The 24,326-nt window shown below is 45.7% G+C and overlaps 1 protein-coding gene across 7 annotated transcripts in view; it reads left to right on the top strand.

Moving 5' to 3' along the window:
• CELF2 (CUGBP Elav-like family member 2) overlaps positions 1-24,326 on the top strand; it is a 308,512-nt gene that overhangs the window by 143,185 nt on the left and 141,001 nt on the right. For 6 of the 7 annotated variants that reach the window (XM_047065058.1, XM_047065059.1, XM_047065057.1 and 3 more), the window contains exon 2: positions 2,071-2,267. In XM_047065058.1, the coding sequence (XP_046921014.1) occupies positions 2,071-2,267 (197 nt within the window). Of the gene's footprint in view, positions 1-1,752; positions 1,899-2,070; positions 2,268-24,326 lie in introns of those variants that run through there. The other variant, XM_047065061.1, reaches the window with a different exon arrangement.

The following is a 24,326-nucleotide window of genomic DNA, read 5'->3' on the forward strand; positions in this document are numbered from 1 at the left end:
CCCTGGGGTTACGGTGCCCACTGACTTCTCAAAGGGTGATTTGTAAAGTACAGGTGCCCAGGAACAAGATAAACCATCAACCTCTAATATAAACGACCATTACATTGCACCTAAATTGTTGAAAGAAGATTTTGCGCTCCATATTTTATTCAGCAGAACATTTTTTTGTAACAATAAGGTTGATTAGAGAAAGCTCTGAAAAGTGCTTCAAGTTAGTCTGATTGTTTGTCTCAAGGATTAAAAAAAAAATAAGTGGTAAAATAGAGGGAATAAGAAGAAGTAGAAATTGAAGCCAAGACCCTAGTGAAGAGTCTTTGCCATCATTTTCCTCTCGGGATTAAATTAAATTCAGGATTCGCTCTTTCCACAGCCTTTTTGTTTGTTTTTTAGCCATCAGGGGTGGGGGGGTCTTTTTTATCCAGGGCTCCGGACTACCCTAGGTCCACAGCAGATTTAAGGTACACTGGTGGTCTTGGATTGTTTGCCTTAACCTAATAAGAAACCCTGCTTGAGATCCTCGACTGTCTTCTAAATTATTACCCCCAAGCCACCCTGAAATGACACCTGCCATTTGCACTGAGGTTTTCGCCCATGTGGCCCCCGTTTGACCTTTCTGCCTCCTGGGCTGGGGGCTGGCGGACCCTCACGGACATGGCTCTGCAGGTACTTCGTCCGGCGGCTGTGCACTTGTTGGGGCGCGTTAGATTTTCACAGGATGAGATGCTAAACCAAGGGCACAGTACTGCAAATGAAGGCTGCTTAGAGCATTCGGCCTTGTCACTTGGCTGAGTAGGTGGGTTTAGCCTGCAAGGAGGAGGGTGGTAGATGAAGGAGGTAGGGGATTTTGCTTTATTATTTACTGCAGCTCAAATAGGGATCCAGATACAAAATGAATGCCTTCATCATCGTATTACATGATGTTGACTAGAATTGCAGAATTCTAAACAAGCATTCTTTCTTCCAAATGAGGGTTTTGGAAAACAGCATTAAAGAAGATTGATATGTAAAAGCTTATGGTCTTGCTCTTTGTATCAGCCCCAAATATTTACTGAAGCTAGGAGAAGAAAAGGCAGACTTTCCTCTTTTCTCTCCCAAACGTGTGATTGTTTAGAACTCAAGTGCAACATCTGGAAGTCAGATATACAGAGAGCAATTTATGGAGTGTGAAAGATTTGAAATATTCAGTGTCCTTTAGTGGGAACTCAACTTTCTGGGGCTGCATTCCCCCCCCCCGCCCCCCCCCCCCAGCACAAAGCAGGCATTTCTGAGATCGCCTTTGCCTCTCTGAATTAAACCCTTTGTGCCTGGATCCCATAAACAATGTGCTTTTTAAATGGGAGCCCCCTCCCCGCCCCGGCCCTTTTCTCCAGTGTGGGCAGCCAATCAGCTGCGCCCAGCCGCATTGCTGGAGCACTTTCCATTCTGAGCAGCAACAACGTACTAATTTGATGCACACATGGATGCCTCGCGCACTCTGCAAATTCATCACCAGCATCTTGCATTAGTCATCTGATGGGCTGCCAAGTGTTTCATTTTCTTTTCATGTGACTTTATTATTACCACCTCTCTCCTCTCTTCCAAAAACCTCCAAAAGGCGGGGCCGGAGGGAGGGCGGGGGGTGGGGGGGGGGACGGAGGGGGAGAATCCAGCAGAAATCCAGCCCTGCCCTTCTTTGCACACGAGAGCCAATGTGGGGCTGATAACGCTGCGGCTGCGTTGGTGGCAGCCTTGCAGAGCGAGACCTGCACTTAACTTGCAGCTGCCTCCCGAGCCGGGCTTCAAGATGTCCACGCCCCGGGTGACAGCCGGCGGGGCGCTGCCCTGTGCTCGGGCGGCGATGCTGAACAGCAGCCTGCAGTGAGAGCCCGCAGCCGCTGCCGCCGCGGAGCAACCTAATGGTGCCTGTGCTTTGTTTTAGTTCATCAAATTTCTCCGACTCATTAGGCACTTTGCCCCGTGCTCCTCTTCCTCCTCCTTCCGCCTCCCCGCCCCCACCCCCACCCCCATTTTTTTTCTTCCTGTCCCTCACCGTGCAGCCCTAACTCTGGCTCCCGGTTCCCTTTTTGACAGTAACGGCACAGCCAACAAGATGAACGGCGCTTTGGATCACTCAGACCAACCAGACCCAGATGCCATTAAGATGTTTGTCGGACAAATCCCCCGGTCCTGGTCGGAAAAGGAGCTGAAAGAACTTTTTGAGCCTTACGGAGCCGTCTACCAGATCAACGTCCTCCGGGACCGGAGTCAGAACCCTCCCCAGAGTAAAGGTACAGACCGTGGGGAACGCACGCGGTGGGGAGGGGGCAGGGCGCGCGGTGGGGGGCAGGGTGCACGGTCAGGGGCACCGGGGGCGCGGGGCCGGCGGGGCTGCCCTGCGGCCGCGGGAGGGAGGATCGCGAGGGGGAGCAAGCCGCCGCCGCCGCCGCCGCCGCCGCCGCCGCCGCCGCCGCCGCCCGGGTGCTCCGGCCAGGCGGGCTCCTCCCCGCCCGCCCGCCGGACAGGTGGACCGAGCCTGCCCGGGACGCGGGAGGGAGGAGCGGCGGGAGGGAGGAGCGGCGGGAGCCCGCGGCCGCGCCTCTGTGCAGGCGCGTGATTGCTCTCCCGAGGTCACTTTCTAGGCAGCGCAGGCTCCTCTGGGGTGGAGTAGCTGCCTCTCTAAGGAACCGTGTTTCTCAGCCTTGCGTTTCCTAAGCCAACTCTTTCTACCCCTGCCTTCCCGTTATTGCCCGTGCAATTACGATGGCATTTTACTTTTCCGTAGCCTGTGGGGACCCTGAAATGCCTTCGGAACAGTTGCTGTAATACCACTGGGGTCAGGAATAAAGGGTACACTTTTAAGAGGGACATCAATTCTTGGGGTTTAAACGGGGATCATTGAGAGAAATGTGCCTTTTCGGGCGGGAAGAAGCACCCTAGCGGCCTGAAATAGTTAGCACACCTTAAAAACGCTTGTGGTTTACGCCCTTACCAGTGGTAGGATTCAAGTGTACAACCTGGTGCTTTTTACTGCCTCCATTTTAAGACGAGGGTGATGGGGGGCGGGGGGTGTCGGTTGTTAAAATAGAGACGAGAAACCCGGGTGGTTGAAATTTCTGTGTTTTGGAGTCCTCCCCTGTAAGCTCCATGCAAACTAAATTTAAAATACCTTCTCCGCTGCTCCCTTTTGGTCTTTGTCGATGTTTTAACCTGGCTTTAGTATTTTTGTTCTTTCTCTGTTCTTGATTTCTTGGGCTGTCGAATTAGGGCCCCTCTGTCTTTCAGTAGATCTTGCTGTTTCTTTTTCTCTGCACCTTGGAATTTCTGTCTGCCCTATTATTTTGTTTCTGTGTCACCTCTCATGAGAGGTCCTGCAAACTCATTGTGTGGCTCGTATGTATACTTTGGTTGAACCCGTGAATGTTAGCACACACTTTTCTGAGCCTCTTTCTTACTGTGAAGGTGAAGGGACAGGACTAAATAATCATTAAGACTGATGCTCTGTGACTCTCAGAAATGCTGGGCCATCTCTTGTTCTCTGTAGTTGCTGAGGTCTGATAGCACGTTCAGAAACCTTTGAAAGAATGTTAAGGCCGATACTCGTTTTATAAAGCCGAGCAGACTGCCTTCAGGTTAAGTTCCTAAGACTCCTGTTCTCTGTCTCAAACCATGTAACACCAAGGGTGTTTTCAAAATAACTTAAGGGGAATTTTCTCACCACAAATTTGGTTGTCCCATTATTAGAAAAAATATCAAATATCTGAAATTCGATAGGAGTTAAGACATCACAGACGAGCAATGTTGAGATGTTTGTGGATCATATTTCCAAATTATTTACCCACATGTGTCCCAAATGTAGAAGACTAGAATTTGTTTTCATAATTAATTTCTATAGTATCCTACTGAGGAAAGAAACTTCAGTGCACCAGACTGGAGCAGAGAGTCACCAGAAGGGCCATCCCACCATCTAGAACGGCACCCGCAGAAAACTAGGCCGGGGCAGTAAACTAGTGTTTTAGAAGAGTAACCATGAGTTCATCCTTGTCCAGGAAAATGTGCCTCCAGATTTCAGTTTCTCAGCATTTTTCAGAATGACCTTTGACATAGTGATCAAACCTCATTTACTATTGTCTGATTACTTGCATTTTAGCTTTCACACATGTCTTGCCTTAGCCAAAAAGACCTTCTTTCCATCAAGAAAGTGTGCATGGTCTAGTTTTTCTACCATTTTCTCTTTTCCTCAGTGTTCCTCTGAGCACTGTCTTGAAGAGGCTACATTTGAGACTACACATTTTGTTAACTTCAGTCACTATGTCTTGCAACTAACTTCCTTTAAATAGTTTGCATAAGCCCAGAGTCTTGGAGGGAGGAGGAGACGCGATGAAGGAGCAAACTTTTTTAAGCACATACGCTATGCACCAGGCCCTGTTTTAGGAGTTCTTTCATTTCCTTCTTGCCAAAATCCTGAAAGTAGGCGCTGTTCGTCACGTTATACAGATGAGAACATCGAGGCTCTGTAAAAAAAAAAAAAAAGTTAAGAAGCAAAACTCATTTGACCCAGCTAGTAAGTAGCAGAGTAGGAATTTGGGCACAGTCCGTCTTCATGTACTTGACCTCCATGTGTTCACTTCATTCAGATGAGGCCTCAAACCAACCTTGTTCTGCTCCATTTCAGGGTGTGGGCCGGGGGGCCTTCTCCTTTACCTAAATGCTCCCCAAATGAAAGGAGGGAATTCTGACCTTTACGAGCAGGGTTGATTTGGTTCCTGCCTTTGTGTTTATTTAGTTGCGATGCTCATGGGTTTAGATTGTACATCATTCCCATTCTATCATGGGATAGAAGTTACAGATGAAGGGGCGCCTGGGTGGCGCAGTCGGTTAAGCGTCCGACTTCGGCTCAGGTCATGATCTCACGGTTCGTGGGTTCGAGTCCCGTGTCGGGCTCTGTGCTGCCGGCTCGGAGCCTGGAGCCTGCTTCTGACTCTGTGTCTCCCTCTCTCTCTGCCCCTCCCCTGCTCACGCTCTGTCTCTCTCTGTCTCTCAAAAATAAATAAATGTAAAAAAAAAAAAATTTTTTTTTTTACAGTTACAGATGAAATCATTCAAATCTTACCTTTGGAAATATAGGTCATTTCCCATTACTGTGAACTCCAAGGCTCACATCAAATATTGCTTGAAGTATGTGGACTGTCAGCCGAAGCTTGAAAGGATTTTTGTTACAGAGATACCTCTGTTTTAACAGTATTTGTAGTGATGGGATTTGAGCTGTATAATGACATTCCCCTCCGAGGATTACAGCCCTTAGCCGCTTCCATATAGAGAGCAACCACCACCACTTTTCCACCGATGCCTGTGTGCGCGCTATGGTATTTTCCTGTGCACACGTACAGCAGGACCTCACATTTACATTGGTCCTGTCAGCAGAGTATAGTCGTCGTGTGTTCCCGGGCTGATGTCACATCCTCAGAAATCAGAATTTTGGAGCTCTGTCTGAACACAGTCTAAATAGTCTAAGTAGGGCTTTTGGAGTGGCCGTGATTCATTGCTTCAATGACATTGATAGTTCCAAGGACAGAGACAAAATCCGGTTATTCCGTAATCCAGGTGAATTAGGTTTTTCTCTCGCTTTGCACCTGATGTTCTATTTAAGTCTCAAGGCATAAAAACTTTGTTTTTGTTTTTTGGGTTTTTTGTTTTGTTTTGTTTTGTTTTAATCACCCTTTAAGAATTAGAGCCTAAGCTGTTCGTGCCTTCTCCCTATTAGCATATGTGTTGACTAGGCAAAGTCCGCAAGCTGCGGAAGCTGGCTGTCCTACCTACTAGGACTCATGGAGAAGATGTTTTATTCAGTAGTTACCGGTCAAGTCTGTGGGTGCTGAGAAATACCCCCCCCCCCAGTAGTTAAGAGCATCGGTTTTGAAGTCAGACAAGCCAAAATTCAATTTCTGGCTCGACCACTTCTTGGGTGTCGGCCTTGTGCATGTTTCTTAATCTCATCTGAGGGTGAAGACTGTCCAGTAGGGTCACCCAGATGAAGTTACATGCTTTGTTTGCCCAGAGCTGGGAGATAGTAGGAGCTTGTGTGCTGATGGTTACTGTTATAATTGCTATTATCATCACTGTCCCCAAGAACTTGAAATCTAATAGGGACAGTGAGGCCGGTGCACAGGTAACGGAACTATTGAAGACCATGGGATAAGGGCAGGAAGGGGAGGAGCCTATCTAAACTCTGGAAGTTCAGTGTTGGGGGGGGGGCGGGTGATGAATAATTGGCAGCTGTGGAGATAGGGAGACATGGCAACTTCACCAAATCCTGAAAAAGAAAAATTGGATTTCAGTAAGTAAAGACAGTGTTGAACATTGCAAGTGGATGGACTGGCCTGGTCGTAGGCGTGGGGTGAAATGCAGGGCAGGTCCTGGGAACTGTGAATCCTGCCAGAGATGGAAAGAAACGTGAAGTCCATGAAATGAAATGGAAGGGGAGAGGTCACGACATCTGGAAATAGAAGCTAGGGCCAGTTCTTAGAAGGCCTTAATTCTCAGGCTTAAATATTAGAATTGTATTGCCTAGATAGTTGAGGGTCGGTGAAGGCTTTGTCAGCACAGGGAACAGAAACCAGGAGGCTGGTGCAGTGTGTCGGCTGAAGCACGTGGGGCCTGAACAGAGACGCTGCTGGCCCTGGCCATGGGCAAGGGGGTCCCGAGTGACACAGACCTGAGAGTGTCGGAAAGAAGGGGACTTGATAACTAAATCGAGGCAGGGATGAACAGGAGGACTTTGGCCTCACTGGGAGGAGTGGAAAAGCAGTCGACAGTGAAGAGAAGGGGAAGGGGAGGAATATGGAGTCCAGGTTGGACCGTGTGTTGAGTCTGAGGTATCACAGAAGAGTCAAGAAGGATGTGTGTGGGCCAAGGAAAGCCACTGGCTCGGGTGTTTGGGAGGACGTGACAGCATTTGAGAAGGGTAGCAGTCACGGACTGTGCAGATTGACGTGTGAGCCCGCCCTTTCTAGGAGTCTGGCCATTTTTGTGTTAAGCAAACGGTAAGGAGCTGAAGCCAACGGACCTACTGAAAGCATAAGGAAGACAGGAATCGGGGTCTTTGAGGAGACAAAGAGTGGCCGAAGAACAATGAAACAGGGGACAAGGGGCCCTCATCTCAGACAGCAGGGCAGTTAGAAGGAAGTAACAGCAGATCAGATTTCGGTCTAATGGAGGGAAGTAGCACAGATGCCCTCCGTCTTCTCTGGAGACGGCCCGTTCCTGAGGAGGCCGGCGGAGCAGAAGACATAAGGAGAACGGAAAAGGTCTAAAACGACTACTTTGGAAGAGCTGGTGGGAAAGAAGGGCAGGATTGCTGGAGAGCAGGGTGGCTCCTCCTGACACTGGGATCGTGCGGCTGTTGAGAGTAGGGTGCTGAGGGTTGTGCTTCTGGGAGCGAGCGGGGAGGTGGAATCACCTGTTTCTGGAGAGGGTCAGGAAGGGTGTTGGGTGTGTCTCAGAATGTTCTCTGAGACCTAAGGTAGGGAAGCCAGGCAAGGCAGAGGGGTGGCCTCTGGCCTCAGGTTGGTGACTGAAAAGGACGTGCATGGAGGACATGGCAGGTGCGGGCGTGGGATTCATGGAACCCAGACTCCCCCAGAGCCTCCCCATGTTGGTAAATTGGGTTCCTTGGATCGTTGCTCTCTTGATATTTCTGTTCTCGTCAAAATTATAACCCAGGACCATAGCACCCTAAAAAAGTCTACTGTAGAATGAAGGCGAGTTACATTTTTCTAACCTCAGGTGTTAAATATTCCTATTTAATCTTGTTAAGTTACATGCTTTGTTGTTCTGATTTTACAGGAAGGAAAACTGAGGGGTCTGTGCTAAGTAACTAGAAAGAAATCATTGAACGTTTGAAAGTAGAGGATCGGACCAAGCCCTGGGTCCGAACCTAATGCCTCAGTGATCACATTTCTCTCCCTCTCCCTCCCTGTCTCTCTCCCTCCCTCCACCCCACCCCTGCGATTTCTCAGCCAAAAGAGAGCTAGAAACGGGAAGTGGCTTGCGTAGACTCTCTCTGTGTGCCACAGGCCTGAAGAACAAAACTTCCTTTTTTCTTGAAATGTGCTCCGAGGTCAGGTCGTGGTAGAGCTTCTCTGCAGCTGTAGCTCCTCCAGTTCTAGAGCCCAGAACATTCTGGGTGGAACAAAAAGTAAATTCAAGGCTCCTCTGGGAAGAGTTATTAACGTTTCAAAAGAGCAGTTCTTGGAGCGGCTGTGGTGCCGGTGCCTTTTCATCTTCTTGATGGTCCGGCCGCAGTTGGGGTGGCCCGCGCCATGGCTGATGTGACCCTCGTCCCCTCCTGCTCGGTCTTTGACTCGGAGTCGCTCCTTCCCTTCTGAAAGCCCCTACTTCAGTCTGCAGGAATTCATTAATAAACTCTAAGTTGGTCCTAATCCCTAGGAGAAGGGTGCAAGGCACCAGTACCTAATGTTCCTCATTTCAGACTTTGACGAGAGGAAGCCCTGCATCCAGAACATTCTCCCGTGGTAGGGTGGGAGGAGAGCAGGCCCCGGGGCTTACAAGAGACTTAGCGCTATTTCATCATCACCAGCTCGTTCAGGGAGCGCGTCTCGGTGTCTTCAGCCCTGATGTAGCGGCGTCACATGCTGCTGGAAGAGTCCGAAGAGAGGTGCTGTCTTATTGACCCATAATCCTTAAAATGTGAAAGGTTCGCAGAGAACACCTTCGACCTTTTTATTAAAGGAATCCCATTGGAGGACTGGGGTGGGAGCGTTTCCATGTTTCATGCCTTTCCTTTCTTCCTGAAAGGACTCTTGTCAGAAGCTTCCCTTAAGTAACAGAAAGGGGCGTGGAACCAGTTTATTGAAGCGATGGCATCTTGAAATCCATACTTGAGAAAGAATTCAAAATGCAGGAAGATGAACCAATTTTACATTTCAACGCACGCAAGTAGGGATAGGATTTCTGCCCTCAATCTCTTGGAATCCAGGGTTGCTGCCCTAGATTTTCTGGGACAGCCCCAGTTTTGATAGTGCTGTCTCAGTGGCCCACAGGAAGGATCTCTCATCCTGAATTAATTTTACGTTAACAGAAATCACTGTGTAACTTCCTGTGACATCTTTTCATTGTTTGGCTGACTGAGTCCTGCAGGATAAATGTAAAATGCAGTCAGAATTTTTATATTCATGCAGGCGGGGATCCTTATCACATCCCTGGGAGAGGTGGGTTCAGTAGTTTTATCATATGGCTATATTAAAGATTTAACAATTCATGGTTTTCGTGGAGTTTTAAACTATTTTGACTTACACAGACTGCATCCACAAGCACCGATTGAGATGAATCAGAGAATTGTTAAATTAGCCTCTGTTAAGTTACAGCGAGAAGGAATCCTGTTAAATGCCCCCTACTCCGGAGCTGAGACTGGATTGTGCCTGTCTAGCCCAGCCCTGAATTTCTGTTGCTTTTATCAAAGGGTAGCTTCTCCCCTGGCAGATAATATCTGTCCTGGGCATATTTTGATCCTTATATCTCTGGAGAGAAAAAGAGGAAGAAAAGGAAGGAGGGAAACACAGAGGACACACAGAGCCAATATCAAAGAAGAAAATAAATTACTTAAGGCTGCTTCTGACCATTTTGTTTTCTCCTCCTCTGTCTGGGACATCAGCTGGTCCCCAGCCGTCTTGTCCCTGGTAGATTTGCCTTTCTGGAATTAACGTAGCAAAGGAATAAAGAAAACAGGATATGGATGAAACGAGAATGGATTTTTTTTTTTTTTTTGTAGAAATTTACATGAAAAGTAAACCCAGGGCCTCATGGCCTAGGTCTGTTGGGATCCCTCCCACACATGTCTACAGGTTTACTGAAACAGCTAAATTTAGATCTCACAATTTGCATTTCCCATTGAGTACATTTATAGTTTGCCTGCCCAGAGGTCTTATTTGCCTTTTCATTTGCCCCCAACGAGATTTGTCCATGTTAGAAATGCTCTCCCATCAGTTACACAAGTGAACCACCCTGGTTTACGATACTGAGGGTCATTATGAAACCGGTCTTTGGAAATGAGAAGTCCAGTTTCCCAAGCAGAAGGAGAGTGCTTCATGTAGGGTAGAGCTGCCCGTTGCTCTGACACACACGTGCGTGGCCTCTGAATTGGCGTGGCGTAGCACGACCTGCCCTCCCTTACTGCTTCCACTCCAAAGACCCCAGATGATCAGGCAATCAGGTTGAAAGGTTTTCTCTCTTCCTCCTTCAGTCTTTGCTTCTAATGAAAACTTACCGTTGACCGTAGTTGAGTTAGATTTAGAAGTGTTTAGAATGCTAGTGTTAAAAATACAAATAAAGTCATTACATACCTTGTGAGAAAGTTTCTGGTCTTTAATGATTCCAACCATGGTCTTAGCACCATGACTATCCTTTTTCTTGTGTTCATGGATTCTTAAAAGACTGAATTTTCTTCTTGGACATATGGCCCCAGATGCTAACAAGATTTAGGCATGAGGTCTCGGGTTCTTTGTTCCTTGTCCAAACTTCACTGATCCTGAGATCATCTATTCACATGCTTTCTTTTCTAATATTGGCTAGCTAGCCCAAACCTCTTACGAGACCCTTCAGACATAAGCGTGCCAGAATGTGCCACTATGAATAAATGCACAACAATCATATGACCTTCAAAACCACTGGAAACTGAAAAGGGATGAAAAGAGAATTGGCCAAATGGGAAAAAGTAGAAGCTAGACTAAAATAATATGATTTAGCAACAGATTGATTCGGGTTTTTATATTCTGGTAACAGAAATGACAGATGATGGTACACTGGCTTTCAGGACACCTGGTCAAGAGAATTGGAAATGTTCTGACCCCTACTGTGAAATTCAGTGGAAAATCAGACATTAGGTACCTCAGTGATACATTAAGTATCACACTAGAGGAATTTGCAGTGAACTAGACCAATTATATGTATTAAAGAATTAGGGCCTTCCAATGTCTTGAGTTTATTTTCCAGTCTGCTTTGATGCACACGTGTGGTGGGGAAGGGAGCACAGAATAAAGGCATATGGGGCATGATGGATTGGGAGGTACGTGGATTTCTCCAGGCCTCTTTTCCGCTGAGTCACGTAGACAGACACATAGGTAGCCGCACAGAAGCAGGTTTTGCTATAGATGGAAAAAAGAGCTAGTTCTCTGAACAGGGCCAGGTTATAATGGTAAAAACTAATGGGTCTGGGAGAATGAGGATGGCAATTGAGACGCCACAGGAATAGCTATTAGGATCAATATTTTTTCACTCTCTATGTAAATTACTGAGAAAGATGCCCCTAATCCAGTTTCCACGTTCTGGCATTAATTCAGATTGGAGAAACCTGGTTGGAGAAGTATACTTTGGACAGTGATCAGTTTGAAGAACAAAGAAATGTAATTTCTCTACTTCCATTAGGAGGATCATGAACTGGTATCAGAGAAATGAATTGAAGGATCGAAAGGGAGTATCCACTCATCGCACTCTTTAATTGACCCAGATTCTGATCATTATAAAATATTTTGGAGTATGTTAAGGCCTCAAGTCTATGGAGGACGAGTCCCATAGCGGAATACGTATTTGGCTCGAGACCTGCCTCTCCATAGTAACCTTTAGTGTCGTCTGGAGTGTTCAGAGTCTCTTGCCAGCTAGGCCCATCGATTGTTGTTCCCTTATTGACTTCTTTTTAGTTTTAGGTGGAAAAAAAAATTGCTTTATAAATTCCTATGGTTTAATGGAAACTGCATCAGAGACACGTAGAGGGGCATCGCGATAGGGAGGGTGAGGGGTGCAAGAAACCATGCCTTCGACAAGTTCATGGTCAAAATGGCCCCCGAAACCTAAACGTTACAAATGAACAGAGCAGACACCAAGTGTTAAGGAACAGGTAATCCACCACTTTGCACAAAGAGCTTTTTCGCTCCTATATAGGCCACTGTGCCCGATATCAGGAAATGTTATTGAAGATGCATCAAGGAGGTGGAGGCCTTCCAAAGGAGAACAGCATGAATCACCGAGGTCTGGAAAGGTGAGCCCATATGGAAAGGTCCAGGAGGTTAACTTAAAAGGCCTGAGAGCATTGAGTCACAAAAATGAAAAGGGAGGAAGCCTGTAGCAAAACATAAAAAGAGGGATTGTGCTGTCAAAAAAAAAAAAAAATGGAGAAGAAAAAAAAAGAATATGATTGAAGTTTTGAAGATGCTAACGTGCAGAGTGAGGCTATATATAGATAAGCTCTTTCAATTAATGCTAAACCCCTGGATTCCGCTGCTTAGACTGAAAATGTTGGCACAGCAGCAAAGTATAGAGTTTGAGCCAAACTTTGACCCAGAAGAGGTGGTGAACTTAGAACATGATGAAAGTTACAGACATGGCGAGCCCGCTAACTCACAGCCCCCCGGAGCAGACCTCTGGCCGGCGCTCTCCTGAGGCTTCGTGCCCAGCTCTTTTGTAGCAGGGATTTGGAGCCTTGAAAGCCCTGGGTCCTTTTTTCATGTAGAACCAAAACGATAAAGAGGTGGCCCAGAAAGCTAATGAGATGTTTACCTGAGTACCGCCGTGTGGCCATAAACATTTACTGGCGCCTACTGTGTGCAAGGCATCATACTTAGTGCTAGGAATATACGTATAAATACAAAGAACGGACCATGGTCTTGGCCTCAAAAGGAGAGAAGGAATCGGACAGGTCAAAGACAGGATGACCATCCATTCTTTGGAAATGGAGAGTCAGCTTGGGGTTAAGCAGTGTCCATTGTGTGCATGGGTGCATGGTTTCTTTTGGAAAGTACCCTGAGGTTGCCCCGTGTGTGGTCCTGTGCTGTTCACATAGTAAAGGTGAAGTGAGAGAGTTAGTGGAACCCAGGGTCACGTGACAGGAGGAGTTTTGGCTTCCAGCTACACACCCTGTATGTCCTCTTTCCCCTTTGTCTTCATCTTTGGTTTCCTTCCTTCTTTCTCCTCCCTGTAGGGAGTTGAGGACGAGAAGAGGCTAAAGCGTTCACTAAATGAACCTTTCGGAGGGTTCTGCGTAAAATGCAAGGGTTTGCGGTTTGGTGCCATCCCGCAGCATCACGCAGACACGTGTGATGCGTCGGCAGGCCCTCAGTACCCCCTTTCTGTGTAACACCCTTTAGAACAATGCCTGGCCCTACCTGACGGCCCTACCATCCAGGTGATACCGAAGAGACATGACCGGCCTTATCCTCCATAGGACGTGTGTGTGAACTTGTGTTTGCACACATATACAACACACGTTTGTTTTAAACTTTGTGGTGATGCAAAGATAATTTCTTTGAATGCCATTTCTTCAAATGGGTGTGTTATTGCCTACACAGTAGACCTCTGAGGAGTAAATTATTCATAGAATATTGAACGTCAGTGGCTTTATACAGTGCCTGACATATGGCGGGATATGAATAAAAGATAGTAAATAGTGTATGGTAGGTTGAGTAGAAGAAGACGGGATGGAAAAAAAAAATCACGGCGTCTAGATTTTGTAAGCCATGTGTTTTTGTTTTTTTAATTTTTTGTGCAAAGAAACCTAATGCTTCTTTCTCAGCTAGTCTGCTAGAACATACTATGCCTGATTTAAATAGGCATTTTATGGGGAAGGAGAAGGACATGGTAGAAGGAGGAGGGGGGGTGGACTCCTCAGTAAAAACCAGAGGTCTCTGGGGAGAGATTATAAATGTTGGCAAAACAAATATTGGAAACTCTGTAGAGGGCCGCCTATAGATTTCCAAACCTAAGTAATTATTCCCAGTTCTTGATCCTCATGTCCTGGCCTCAAGGACAACAGGCGCTTTCAGAACAATTGTGTCTGATTATCTTGCTTTGGCCCAAATTTCCACGGACTTTGGATAATGACTGCAGGCCTTACGTCACATTGCGCGGCACATTGGACTGTGTTTGATATTGAGACACATTGTAGTAATCGACACTAGCCTAGTGCAGAGTTAATGCAGCCCAGTAGAGTGGTAAAGCTCTTATTTTTCGCTGCCTGGATTGTTTCTTAAAGATTGTCCTTTGGGGCTCCCAGGTGGCTCAGTTGGTTAAGCGTCCAACTTCAGCTCAGGTCATGATCTCGCGGTTCGTGAGTTTGAGCCCACATCGGACTCTGCTGACGGCTCAGAACCTGGAGCCTGTTTCGGATTCTATGTCTCCCTCTGTCTCTCTGCCCCTTCACTACTCCCACTGTCTCTCTCTCTCTCTTAAATAAAATAAACATTAAAAAGAAAAAAAGATTCTCCTTCAAGTCAGGTGAGTTGGGTGTTTGTTTAGCTGAGTGGTTTTTGTTTGTTTACGTTCGTGTGAATATCTTGTAAAGAATTTTTGGCTACTCAAAGAGGATGTGAACCAAACTGTTCGCATATGTTAAGAAAAATCAGAGAACAGCATTGCCCAATTTGTACGCTCCTGCCATGCTAGAGACCTGTCTCTCCTTCACGCCTCCCACTTCCGTTCGGCTGGTTGGGGTGGAGGGAGAACAGATCCGCTTAGTTTCACTCTTCAGATTAAACCGTTAACGTCAACGGCAAAACAGCCAACTGGAGCTTTAGCTTAAGTCCTCTGGGAGATGTTCATGAGCTGTCTTAGCTGTCCAGGCAGATGGGACTTTTTGAGATGAAGGACCACTATTTTTGCCCTTTCTCTTTAGGGTTCAACAATAACCTGTTCGTTTGGGGGGGCGAGAATGCTAATGATTAGCCCCGGAAAGGTTGACCAGGGCCCTTTCTCTGCCTGCCCTGCCCCGCACGGTCTCCCTAGGACTGGGGTGGAAGCTGGCCAGAGTGTCATAGCAGTTGGGATCTCCATCAGTCCCTGAGTGAGGTCCATACACCCTGGTGATGGTCCTCGGGGACCGCAGCCACTGTGCGGCTCAATAAGGCAAAACCTAGTTTTGGAAAAGGTCGCTTCTCAGTAGGGTGAGTGAGAAGTGTTTTGAGGTGTTTTCTCAGGAGTTAGATGGATCACTGAGCACGAAGCAGCCTTCCCAGAGCCCCCGCCATATTCTACCTGCCATCATCCCCCTGGCTCGCTTCCGTGCGGCGGAACCAGGAAATGCCACTTCCATGCCCAGGCCTCTCTCCTCTCTGCCAAGCCCGCTGCTGAGCGTGGTGCTCTCTTTGTGAAGTGGACATCTGTCTAATGGGAACTGGATTGTGACCACCAGTTCATTTTACACAGGCCACCGTACAGCTGCCAGATGGTGGCGGGGCTTAGCTGTTTTGCAAATCCAATAGGGGTGGTTCGCCACCCTGGAGGTAGGAAACGGAGGGGGCCCGGCCACCAAGCCCGCGTCCCTACCGAGGCAGTGCCTCCAGGAGCCCGGGCTTGGCTCTAATCTCTCCGAAGGAAGACTTACGAAAAGGTAATGAATAAATTAAAGCCACATTTTAAAAAATCAGGTCTTTGGGGTTTTCCTCGCGACCTCATTGTTGACTAATCTGTACTTAGGAGAACAGTTCTTAAGTGGGACACGTCAGGCTTTTTCGCTACAGATTAAACCCCAAGGCACATACAACTGTGACAGCTTCGGGGGCAACAGGAAGAGTCCGTGTCAAATGGCAGAGTCTGCTGGTTGAACCTGGACCGATGCGTGGTCGGGAGGCCCGCCTCCTCTCTCCAGGACGCCAGGCCCACAGTGCTCAGAAGATCAGAGAAAGGCCTGCCTGCCTCTCTGTGGCTTGCTCGCCGCCTGCGTGAGCGGCCGAGCTATAAGGATTTGTGAAATCATTGGTCGGCCTGCCCTAGCAACACGAGATGCCGTGTTGACACATATACCATTCCGCGTTCGCGACAAAACCGCTTTATTTTTAGAACACTTCAAAGTGAGGAAACCGTTAAGCCCGATCGCATCCCCTCTTGCCCTCCAGCCACTTCTCCCGCTGCCCCAGGCAGATCCACCCCCATTTTGTAAAAGAGGAACCTGAGACAGGAGATTAAGCGATATTTTGAGCAAGGCTGATAATGCCTGGGAAAATTGCTGATCTGGTCTTAACATCGAACACATCCTTCGGAGTAATTTTTATAATGCTGCCACTTCTCTTACCTAGACCATGTGCGTTCCATATGACCTCCCATCTAAGCCTTAATATTGGATGTGGAGTTCAAAAGACAATTCAGTCTCCCATTTACTTTCCTGGCATTCATTCAAATAAAAATAGGCACATAATACTGCTTCGTATAAATCAAAGCCCCAGGCACACTTTGAAAATCTTTGAGAATGCACAGTACTTATTTTCATAAGTATCTCTCCTGCAACTAGCTTAAATTTGCTTGTGAGAAGTCTGTGTCTTTTTTTTTAATCCCTGGAGCAGTGCCTGGCATGAAATGGTCACTCAGAATTAGCTGCAGATTGAATGAGGCGAACTCTTCATCCGTCCCGTCCAATACCAACTTGACCCATTCGTACAGAGGTGCTCCTGGGAAGCGGAGAGAGGCCTTTATTCTTTCTTAGAACGTGTCTTAAGAGCCTTGTGTACCAGGCAGTGTTCAGTGTCCTGGGGATGCAGAGACAGGAGGTGTGGCCCGTGTCCACAGGGTGCCCAGCGGTGCGCCGTCCTGAAACAGAAAGCATTCACCATGGCCCCAGGGGTGACTGTCCCCACAAGTCACCTCTGTCAGCACCCCCAAAACCACAGGGCTGAGGTGTCCCTCACCCGAGGCTGTATTTGTTAGGCTCCTGGTGGCCCTCAGGAATGTAGTGTCCCAAGGGAGGGAAAAAAAGAAGCCAGTGAAAGAGTCGCGTGAATTGTAAAACTCTGTACAAACGTGAGGTGTGTGCTTTCCCTGGCGCAGGTTAACGCCCGCGCCACGTTTAGCTTTGTTTCCCCTTTCTTTTCCTACCAAATGAAACGCCAGCTTCCCATCAAACACCTGCTGGAACTGAACAGGGGTACCGCCGGAGAGGCAGCGCGGCGCCGCGATGAAGAACGGGGCCCTGGTGGTCAAGTGCTGGTTTCTGACCCACCCCTGCAGTCCACTTTGTGACCTAGAGCAAGTGACGCGACCGCTCCATGCCTCGGTTTCTTCATCTGCAAAGCGGATACGATTGCGATGCGGCTCCGCTGAGATCATCTGTGTAGCGCGCTCAGAGCAGGGGGGCGCGTAGCGAGCCGTTCCCATTCCCCGTCGGCTCGAGGTGAGAAGACTCGAGTTCGGAGAAGTTAGGTGAGCCAGCGGCCTTTTTCTGCCAGCGACGCGTCAGCCCGCGGGCAGTCGGAACACGCCGGCCTTTCTGCAAAAGCAGGATCGGTTCTCGGTAGGGTCAGCAGTCACAGCTGATACTGTGCAGAGGACATGCTGTGTGCCAGGTCCTGTACTAAGGGCTTAATACCGCAGTATCTTCCTGTAGCGCGCAACCTCACAGTATTCCTTTGAGGCAAATACTCTCTCTTGAGCCCATGCTACAGCTGAGACAATGGAGACGAGGAAAACAAACGCGTCTAATGAATGGGCAGGTGAGGAATTCAGACCTAAGAGGTTCATCCTGAGAATCCATGCTCCTAACCACCTGCCTCAGGGGTTCCTGTAGCCCCTGGGTGTGCGTGTCCCCATTCTTGGTATTGGTTATGGTGCCGAAATGATCCATTTCACTTCGAAAGGCATACTTCTCTGGAGTAGAGTTGCCTCTGACGCCTCTCTATGCCTACCGCTTGGCACAGCAGCAGGCAACCAACAGGTGCTTACTAATGTTTGTTGAACGGTATCGAATAGCATTCCTTGGATGTCGGCCTCCGTGCCTTGAGTCCCATCCATTGCCTCTACCTAGAGGTGTTACTTCTTTTTCTTCTTTCCAGTTCTGATAGTTTATATGCTGGCCTCTCTAGTGACGTGCCACTTCATCCATAAAAGCTCCTTCGTGCACATAGCTTTCTGTGTCATGCTCCAGTTGGATATGCACTGGTCTACTTGAACTGGAAGCTTCCGGCAGTTGGGGGTTACTTTAGTCAATTGGTGCATCTGATGGAACCTCGCAGAACTTCACACAGTGCTTTAATACTTGTCCTGGACAGGGGCGCCTGAGTGGCTCACTCGCTTAAGCATCCCGACTTCAACTGGGGTGATGATCTTACAGTTCCTGGGTTTGAGCCCCGCGTCCAGCTCTGTGCTGACAGTTCAGAGCCTGGAGCCTGCTTCGGATTCTGTGTCTCCTTCTCCCTCTGCCCTTCCCCCTCACGCACTCTCTCTGTCTCTCTCAAAAGTAAACATTAAAAAAAAAATGCCTGTCGTAGACATCAGTTGAGTGAGTGAATGTGGAACGTTCAAGAGAAAGGGATACTTTTTTCTCCCCAGCTGTTCCACCTGGCTTTTTTTCCCCTCCTTTTTCTTTCTCACGGCACGTTGGAGTAGAGTGCCCCATTGCATCCCTGGTTTTGAATCCGCTGGCGGACACTCTATGGAGCATGAAAAAAATATTGTTTCAACTGAAGCAACGGACGTAAGAGAATCATTTTAGGGTGTCACCGTAGTGTGAAAAGTTTTGACATTTAAAATAAAATCAGGAAGGAGAAAAGCAGTTCACTCTGGAGCCGGAGTCTCCTGCCGGCACAGGCTGGGAGCCCTCTGAGCGGCTCGCTCACCTGAAACCCCGCCAGACTTACAGATGTTTCCTTTGGCTCCGGCACGGAGCGCCACATTGCAGTCCTCGGGAGCAATTCCCTTCTGGCAGGGACTGATGTCACGGGGGGTGGGGCAGCAAACAGAGCAATGACTTCATAGGTCTCACCCGTTGCTCGTTTCTCAGGTCCTGGGATGCACATCGCCCGCTCCCTTTGCCTCTCCATACGTCACTTGATTCACATTTCGCCAACGCCTCCAGCCCTTTTAGGAGGCCGTAAAAGCTCTGCTTGGCTGAGTGCGTTTCTGGAACTCTGTGAGATGAAGACCTGGTGGGTTTTACCTCTGGTTGCGAGCCGAGAAATTCCCTGAGGGTCACACGTAGGTAAATGGAACGCTTCCAAAGTGAGGTTTTCTTCCCTCCTGGACTCGGATTATAACACAGCAGAAAATATATCCACCCAGGAGGGATGAGGGAGGGGTGTGAAGTGAAGAAAAGGACACGGAGCGTCCCAAGGCTGTCTCCTGCCTCTGATTTCTAGCCCGAGGTTTTAAACTTTCCTTTGGAATGCAATGTCCCACCAGCAGGCGCCGTGCCTGCGGCTTGAACCTGCCTGCTGTTCTGCTGTTTGTCCCTGTTGCTGTTGATGGTGTCACCTCCCTTCCTGTCAGCCAGGCTCCGTATCTCGGGAACCTGAGTCTGTGGTGTTCTTCCAGCCGCTTGTTCTGTTCCTCCCCCCACTGCCGTCTGTACCGCCATCTTGGGGTATTGTGTGCAGCCAACAGCCTTCTGGAGGCGTAATAAACAGGCACTAAATTGACACGACTGCAAGTGCAAAATTTGGTTAAGTTTTAAGGTGTGTGGGCCTCTGAAGCCATCACCACAAGGAAAGTAACATGTTCACCGCCCCCAGCAACTTCCTCTTCTGTGGAAATCCCTTCCTTACCCCCACCCCCAGCCCCAGGCGGCCAGTGATGCTTTCTGTAGCTTGTAAGTTTCTCTTTCCTGGAATTTCATGGAACTACAGTCCTACTGCATGTGCCTTTTCCTGGCCTGATGTCTTTCACTCAGCATAATTATTTCAAGATTCAGTAGCAATAGTTCACGTCTGTCAGTACTTTATTTCTTCTAAGTGCTGAGTAGCATTTTGTTGAATGGACAAACCACCATTTGTCAGTTCTCCTGTGAAGGGGCGTTTGGGTGGTTTCCAGGTTTTTACTATTAACAAGTACGGCTGCTGCGAACACTTATGTACAAGTGTTTGTATGCTCCTGTGTATCTTGGCTAAACATGTAGGAGTAGAAGGGCTGAACCCTATAGTGGGTGTGTATCTAACTTTTCCAGAAACTAGCAAACTGTTTTCTTAAGCTATTGTACCGTTTTACATTCTCACCTGCAGTAAAGGGGTCCCAGCCCTTCCATATCCTTGCCAACACTTGGTATAATCAGTATTTCTAACTTGAAACGTTTGAATAGATTGTGTTGGGTGTATGTCACTGTGTTGTAGCTTCCATTGGGCTAAAGACATTAATCATCCCTTCATGTGCTCATCTGACACTTGTATTTCTTCTTGGTGAAGTGTCTCTTCAGATGTTTTGCCAGCTTTTTAATTGGGTTTCCTTACGGTGGAATTTTGAGAATTACCGACCAACTCTCCATCCAAGGCCTTCACCAGATCCAGGTTTTACAAATACGTACTGCCAATCTGACTTGTCTTTCCAATCTCTCAATGGCTTCTTTTTTAAAAGCAGAAGTTTTTCATTTTGATGAAGTCTTATTAATTTGTTCCTTTACTCATTATGCTTTTGCTTTCGTGTCAAAGAAAATCTAGCTCACAGTTACATGCGCACACAAAAAATCCGTTGTACTTCTTTTCCAATATAGGTGTCTTGTTTGTTTGTTTCCTCCTTGCCTGCTTGCCCTGGCTAAAATCTCCAGGACAGAGTTGAGTAGAAGTGGTGAGAGTGGACGTCATTATCGTGTTTTTGATCTTAGGAGAATATCATTCTGTCTTTTAGCATTAAGGGTGATATGAGCTGTAGGTTTTTTATAGATGCCCTTTATCAGGTTGAGGACATTTCCCTTCTGTTCCTATTTCACTGAAAACTATTATCAGGAATGGATATTGGGCTTTGTCAAATGCTTCTTCTGCGTCTGTTAAACTGATCCTGTGGCTTTCTTTTTTAGTTCATACATTTGGTGAACCGCACGGATGGATTTTTGATGTTAAAGTCACCTTGCATGGCTGGGAGATAAACCCCACTTTACCATGATGTGCAGCCCTTATGAGATTCAAATTTTATTCAGAATTTTTGCATCTGTGTTCAGGAAGGAATATCATTAAGTAGTTTCCTTCTAATTTCTTTGGCTGATTTTGGTTTGATGTAATCCTGGTCTCGTGAGTGAGTTGGGAGGTATTCCCTCCTTTTCATTTTCCTGGAAAAGTTTGTGTTGAGTTGTATTATTATCTTCTTAAATGTTTGGTAGAGTTGATGCGAAAGTCATCTGGGGTTCAGGTTTTCTTTTTGAAAAGGTTTTTAAGTACAAATTTAATTTCTTTAGTGTATATAGATCTGTATGTACTAAATGTGTATATATACATATACATAAACATATATATGTACACATATATGTATATGTACATATATTGTGTGTATATGTATATGTATTTGTATGTACCTATAAGTCTCTTCAGATTGTTTCCTGTTGAGTTTCTCTCCTTCAGTGAATATGTCTGTCTCATCACAGTAGTCAAATTTATTGGCATAAAGCTGAATATAATGTTCTTTTATCCCTTTAATATCTGTAGAATCTATAGTGATGTCATCTCTCTCATTCCTGATATTGATATACTGTGCTTCATCTGCTAAATGTGTCTCAATTTTGTCTGTTCAAAGAACTAGCCTTTGGTTTTCTTGATTTTCTTTGTGTTTGCTCTATTTTATTGATTTCCACTTAGATTTTTATTCTTTGTTGGTTTGCTTTGGGTTTAATTTGCTAATTTTTCTGGGGTTTTTTTGAGGTGGAAGCTGAGGTCATAAATTTGAAATCATTGTCCTATTCTAATGAACACTTAATACTTCTCTCCTAAGAACTGCTCTGCCTACATCCCACAAATTTTGATGCATTGTGGTTTCATTTTCATTCACTTCTAAATAATGTCTAGTTTCCTGTTTTATTTCTTCTTTGACCTGTGGTTATTCAAAACATGTCATTTAATTGGTAACATTTGAAAAATTTTCAGAGATTATTCTATTACTGATTTATAATTGCTTCATTGTGGTCAGAGAACCTAATGTACCTTGAAGGGCTTGAAGACTTAGAAATTTCTTGAGAATTATTTGATGCCCCGTAATATGGCCTGTCTTGGTAAGTGTTCCATGTGTGATTGAAAATATATATCATACTGTTATTGGACTGAATGTTCTAACAAATGTCAGTTTGGTTGATACTGTTGTGCAAATCTTCTGTATCCTTACTTTCTGTATCTTTATTCTATCAATTAATTTAAAAAGCTTTTGAGGGGTGCTGGCTGGCTGAGTCTGTTGAGCGTCCAGCTTCGGCTCAGGTCATGATCTAGAAGTTCGTGGGTTCAAGCCCTGGTTGGGCTCTGGGCTGACAGCTTACAGCCTGGAGCCTGCTTTGGATTCTGTGTCTCCCTTCTCTGCCCTTTCCTTGCTCACGCTCTGTGTGTGTGTCTCTCTCTCTCAAAAAATAAATATTAACACTTAAAAAATAATAATAAATAATAAAAATCTATTGAAATCTCCAAATATTATTGTGGATATTTTGTTTATCCTTTCAGTCCTATCATTTTTTGCTTTATGTATTTGCAAGTCCTCTTATTCAGTGCATAGATGTTTAGAATTTTTATGTCTTCTTGATGAATTGACCTCTTTATTATTTTGAAATAATCTTGATTTCTAGTATTCTCCTTTGCTTTGAAATCAACTTTGGTAGATATCAATATAGCCACTTACTTTTAATGAATGTTGTAATGGTTTTTCTTTTTTCATTCTTTTGCTTTTAACCTATTTGTATCTTTATATTCAAAGTGAATTTCTTGTGGATAGCCAACAGTTGGGTATTACTTTTTTTTTTAATATCTGTAACAAGTTCTACCTTTTAATTAAAGTATTTGCTTAATGAACATTAATTTTGATTGTTGATAAAATTGGGTGTCATTCTACCATTTCATGGTTTGCTTTTTATTTCTCCTTTATTCTTTCATCTTTTTCTGCCTCCTCTTAAGATTATTTTATCTTCTTTATGAGCTATAAAACTCTTTGTTATTTTAGGAGTTGCCTTGTGGTTTATAATATATATCTTTACATTATTGCAATTTACCTTCAAAGGATAGTATACAGCTTCACATATAATTTGAGAATCTTAGAGTAGCATACTTCTTCCTTTTTTTTTTTTTTTTACCTCCCAGACTTTATACTATTATTATCGTGCATGTAACTTTGACATACATTATAAACCCCTCAGTACATAGTTATTTTTATTTAGGTAGTCAGTCTTCTTTTAAAGAGGCTTAAATAAGAAAAATTTCTTATATATTTACCCATGTTGTTATTATTTCTAGTTCTTTCCATTCCTTTGTGTGAACCCCTATTCCTTCTGGTATCATTTTCCTTTTGATGAAGGACTTTAGTCAACACATATTATTGGGTAGTTCATCTCTTGGTAAATTCTTTCACCTTTTGTATGTCTAAACACATTTATTTTGCCTTTTTTCTTTTTTGAAACATATTTTCACTGAGTATAGAATTCTAGGTTGACAGGTATTTTACCGTCAGTGTTTTATTTTTTATTCTTTCCAGTTCTTTTGAGAATTAATTGACATACAGCATGCTGTTAGTTTTAGGTGTACAACATGATGATTTGATTTAGGTCTGTATTGCAAAATGATCGCCACAGAAACTTTAGTTAACTTCCGTCACTTCACATAGGTACAAACTTTTTTTCTTGCAAGGAAAACTTGTAAGATCTCCTTTCTTAACAACTTTTTTTTTTTTTTTAATTTTTTTTTTTCAACGTTTATTTGTTTTTGGGACAGAGAGAGACAGAGCATGAACGGGGGAGGGGCAGAGAGAGGGAGACACAGAATCGGAAACAGGCTCCAGGCTCTGAGCCATCAGCCCAGAGCCTGACGCGGGGCTCGAACTCACGGACCGCGAGATCGTGACCTGGCTGAAGTCGGACGCTTAACCGACTGCGCCACCCAGGCGCCCCTCTTAACAACTTTTGAATACGCAGTACAGTATTGTTAACTTTAGTCACCATGCTGTATGTTACGCCCCCAGATCTTACTTCTCTTATAACTGGCAGTTTGTACCTTTGGCCACCCTCAGCCATTTCCGCCATCCCCCAGCCTCTGACTCTGGCAACCACAGTCTGATCTCTGTATCTGTGAGTTTGTCTTTCAGTTTCTAAAGATTCACAGTTTTCCCACTTGTATTGTTCCTGACAAGAAATTTGAGGTCATCCTTACCTTTGTTTTTCCATTAATGACTCTTTTTTCTTTAGTTTGCTTTTGAGACTTTTTTTTATTACTGCTTTGAAGCAATTTCACTCTAAAGTGTCTTGATTTAGTTTTCTTCATATTTCTTGGGCTTTGGTGAGCTTCCTGGATATAGGAGCTTATAGTATTCACTGTAACTGGAAATTTTTCAGTCCTTACTTTGTTCATTTTTTTCCTGTCCCCTTTCTCCATTCTTTCAGGGACTCCAGTTACTCACATATTTGGCCACTTGAAGTC

Source organism: Lynx rufus, unplaced genomic scaffold (genome assembly GCF_022079265.1).
Source record: "Lynx rufus isolate CCGP_SWC_20201006 ecotype Redwood Valley unplaced genomic scaffold, mLynRuf1.p SCAF_7, whole genome shotgun sequence".
Lineage (NCBI taxonomy): Eukaryota > Metazoa > Chordata > Mammalia > Carnivora > Felidae > Lynx > Lynx rufus.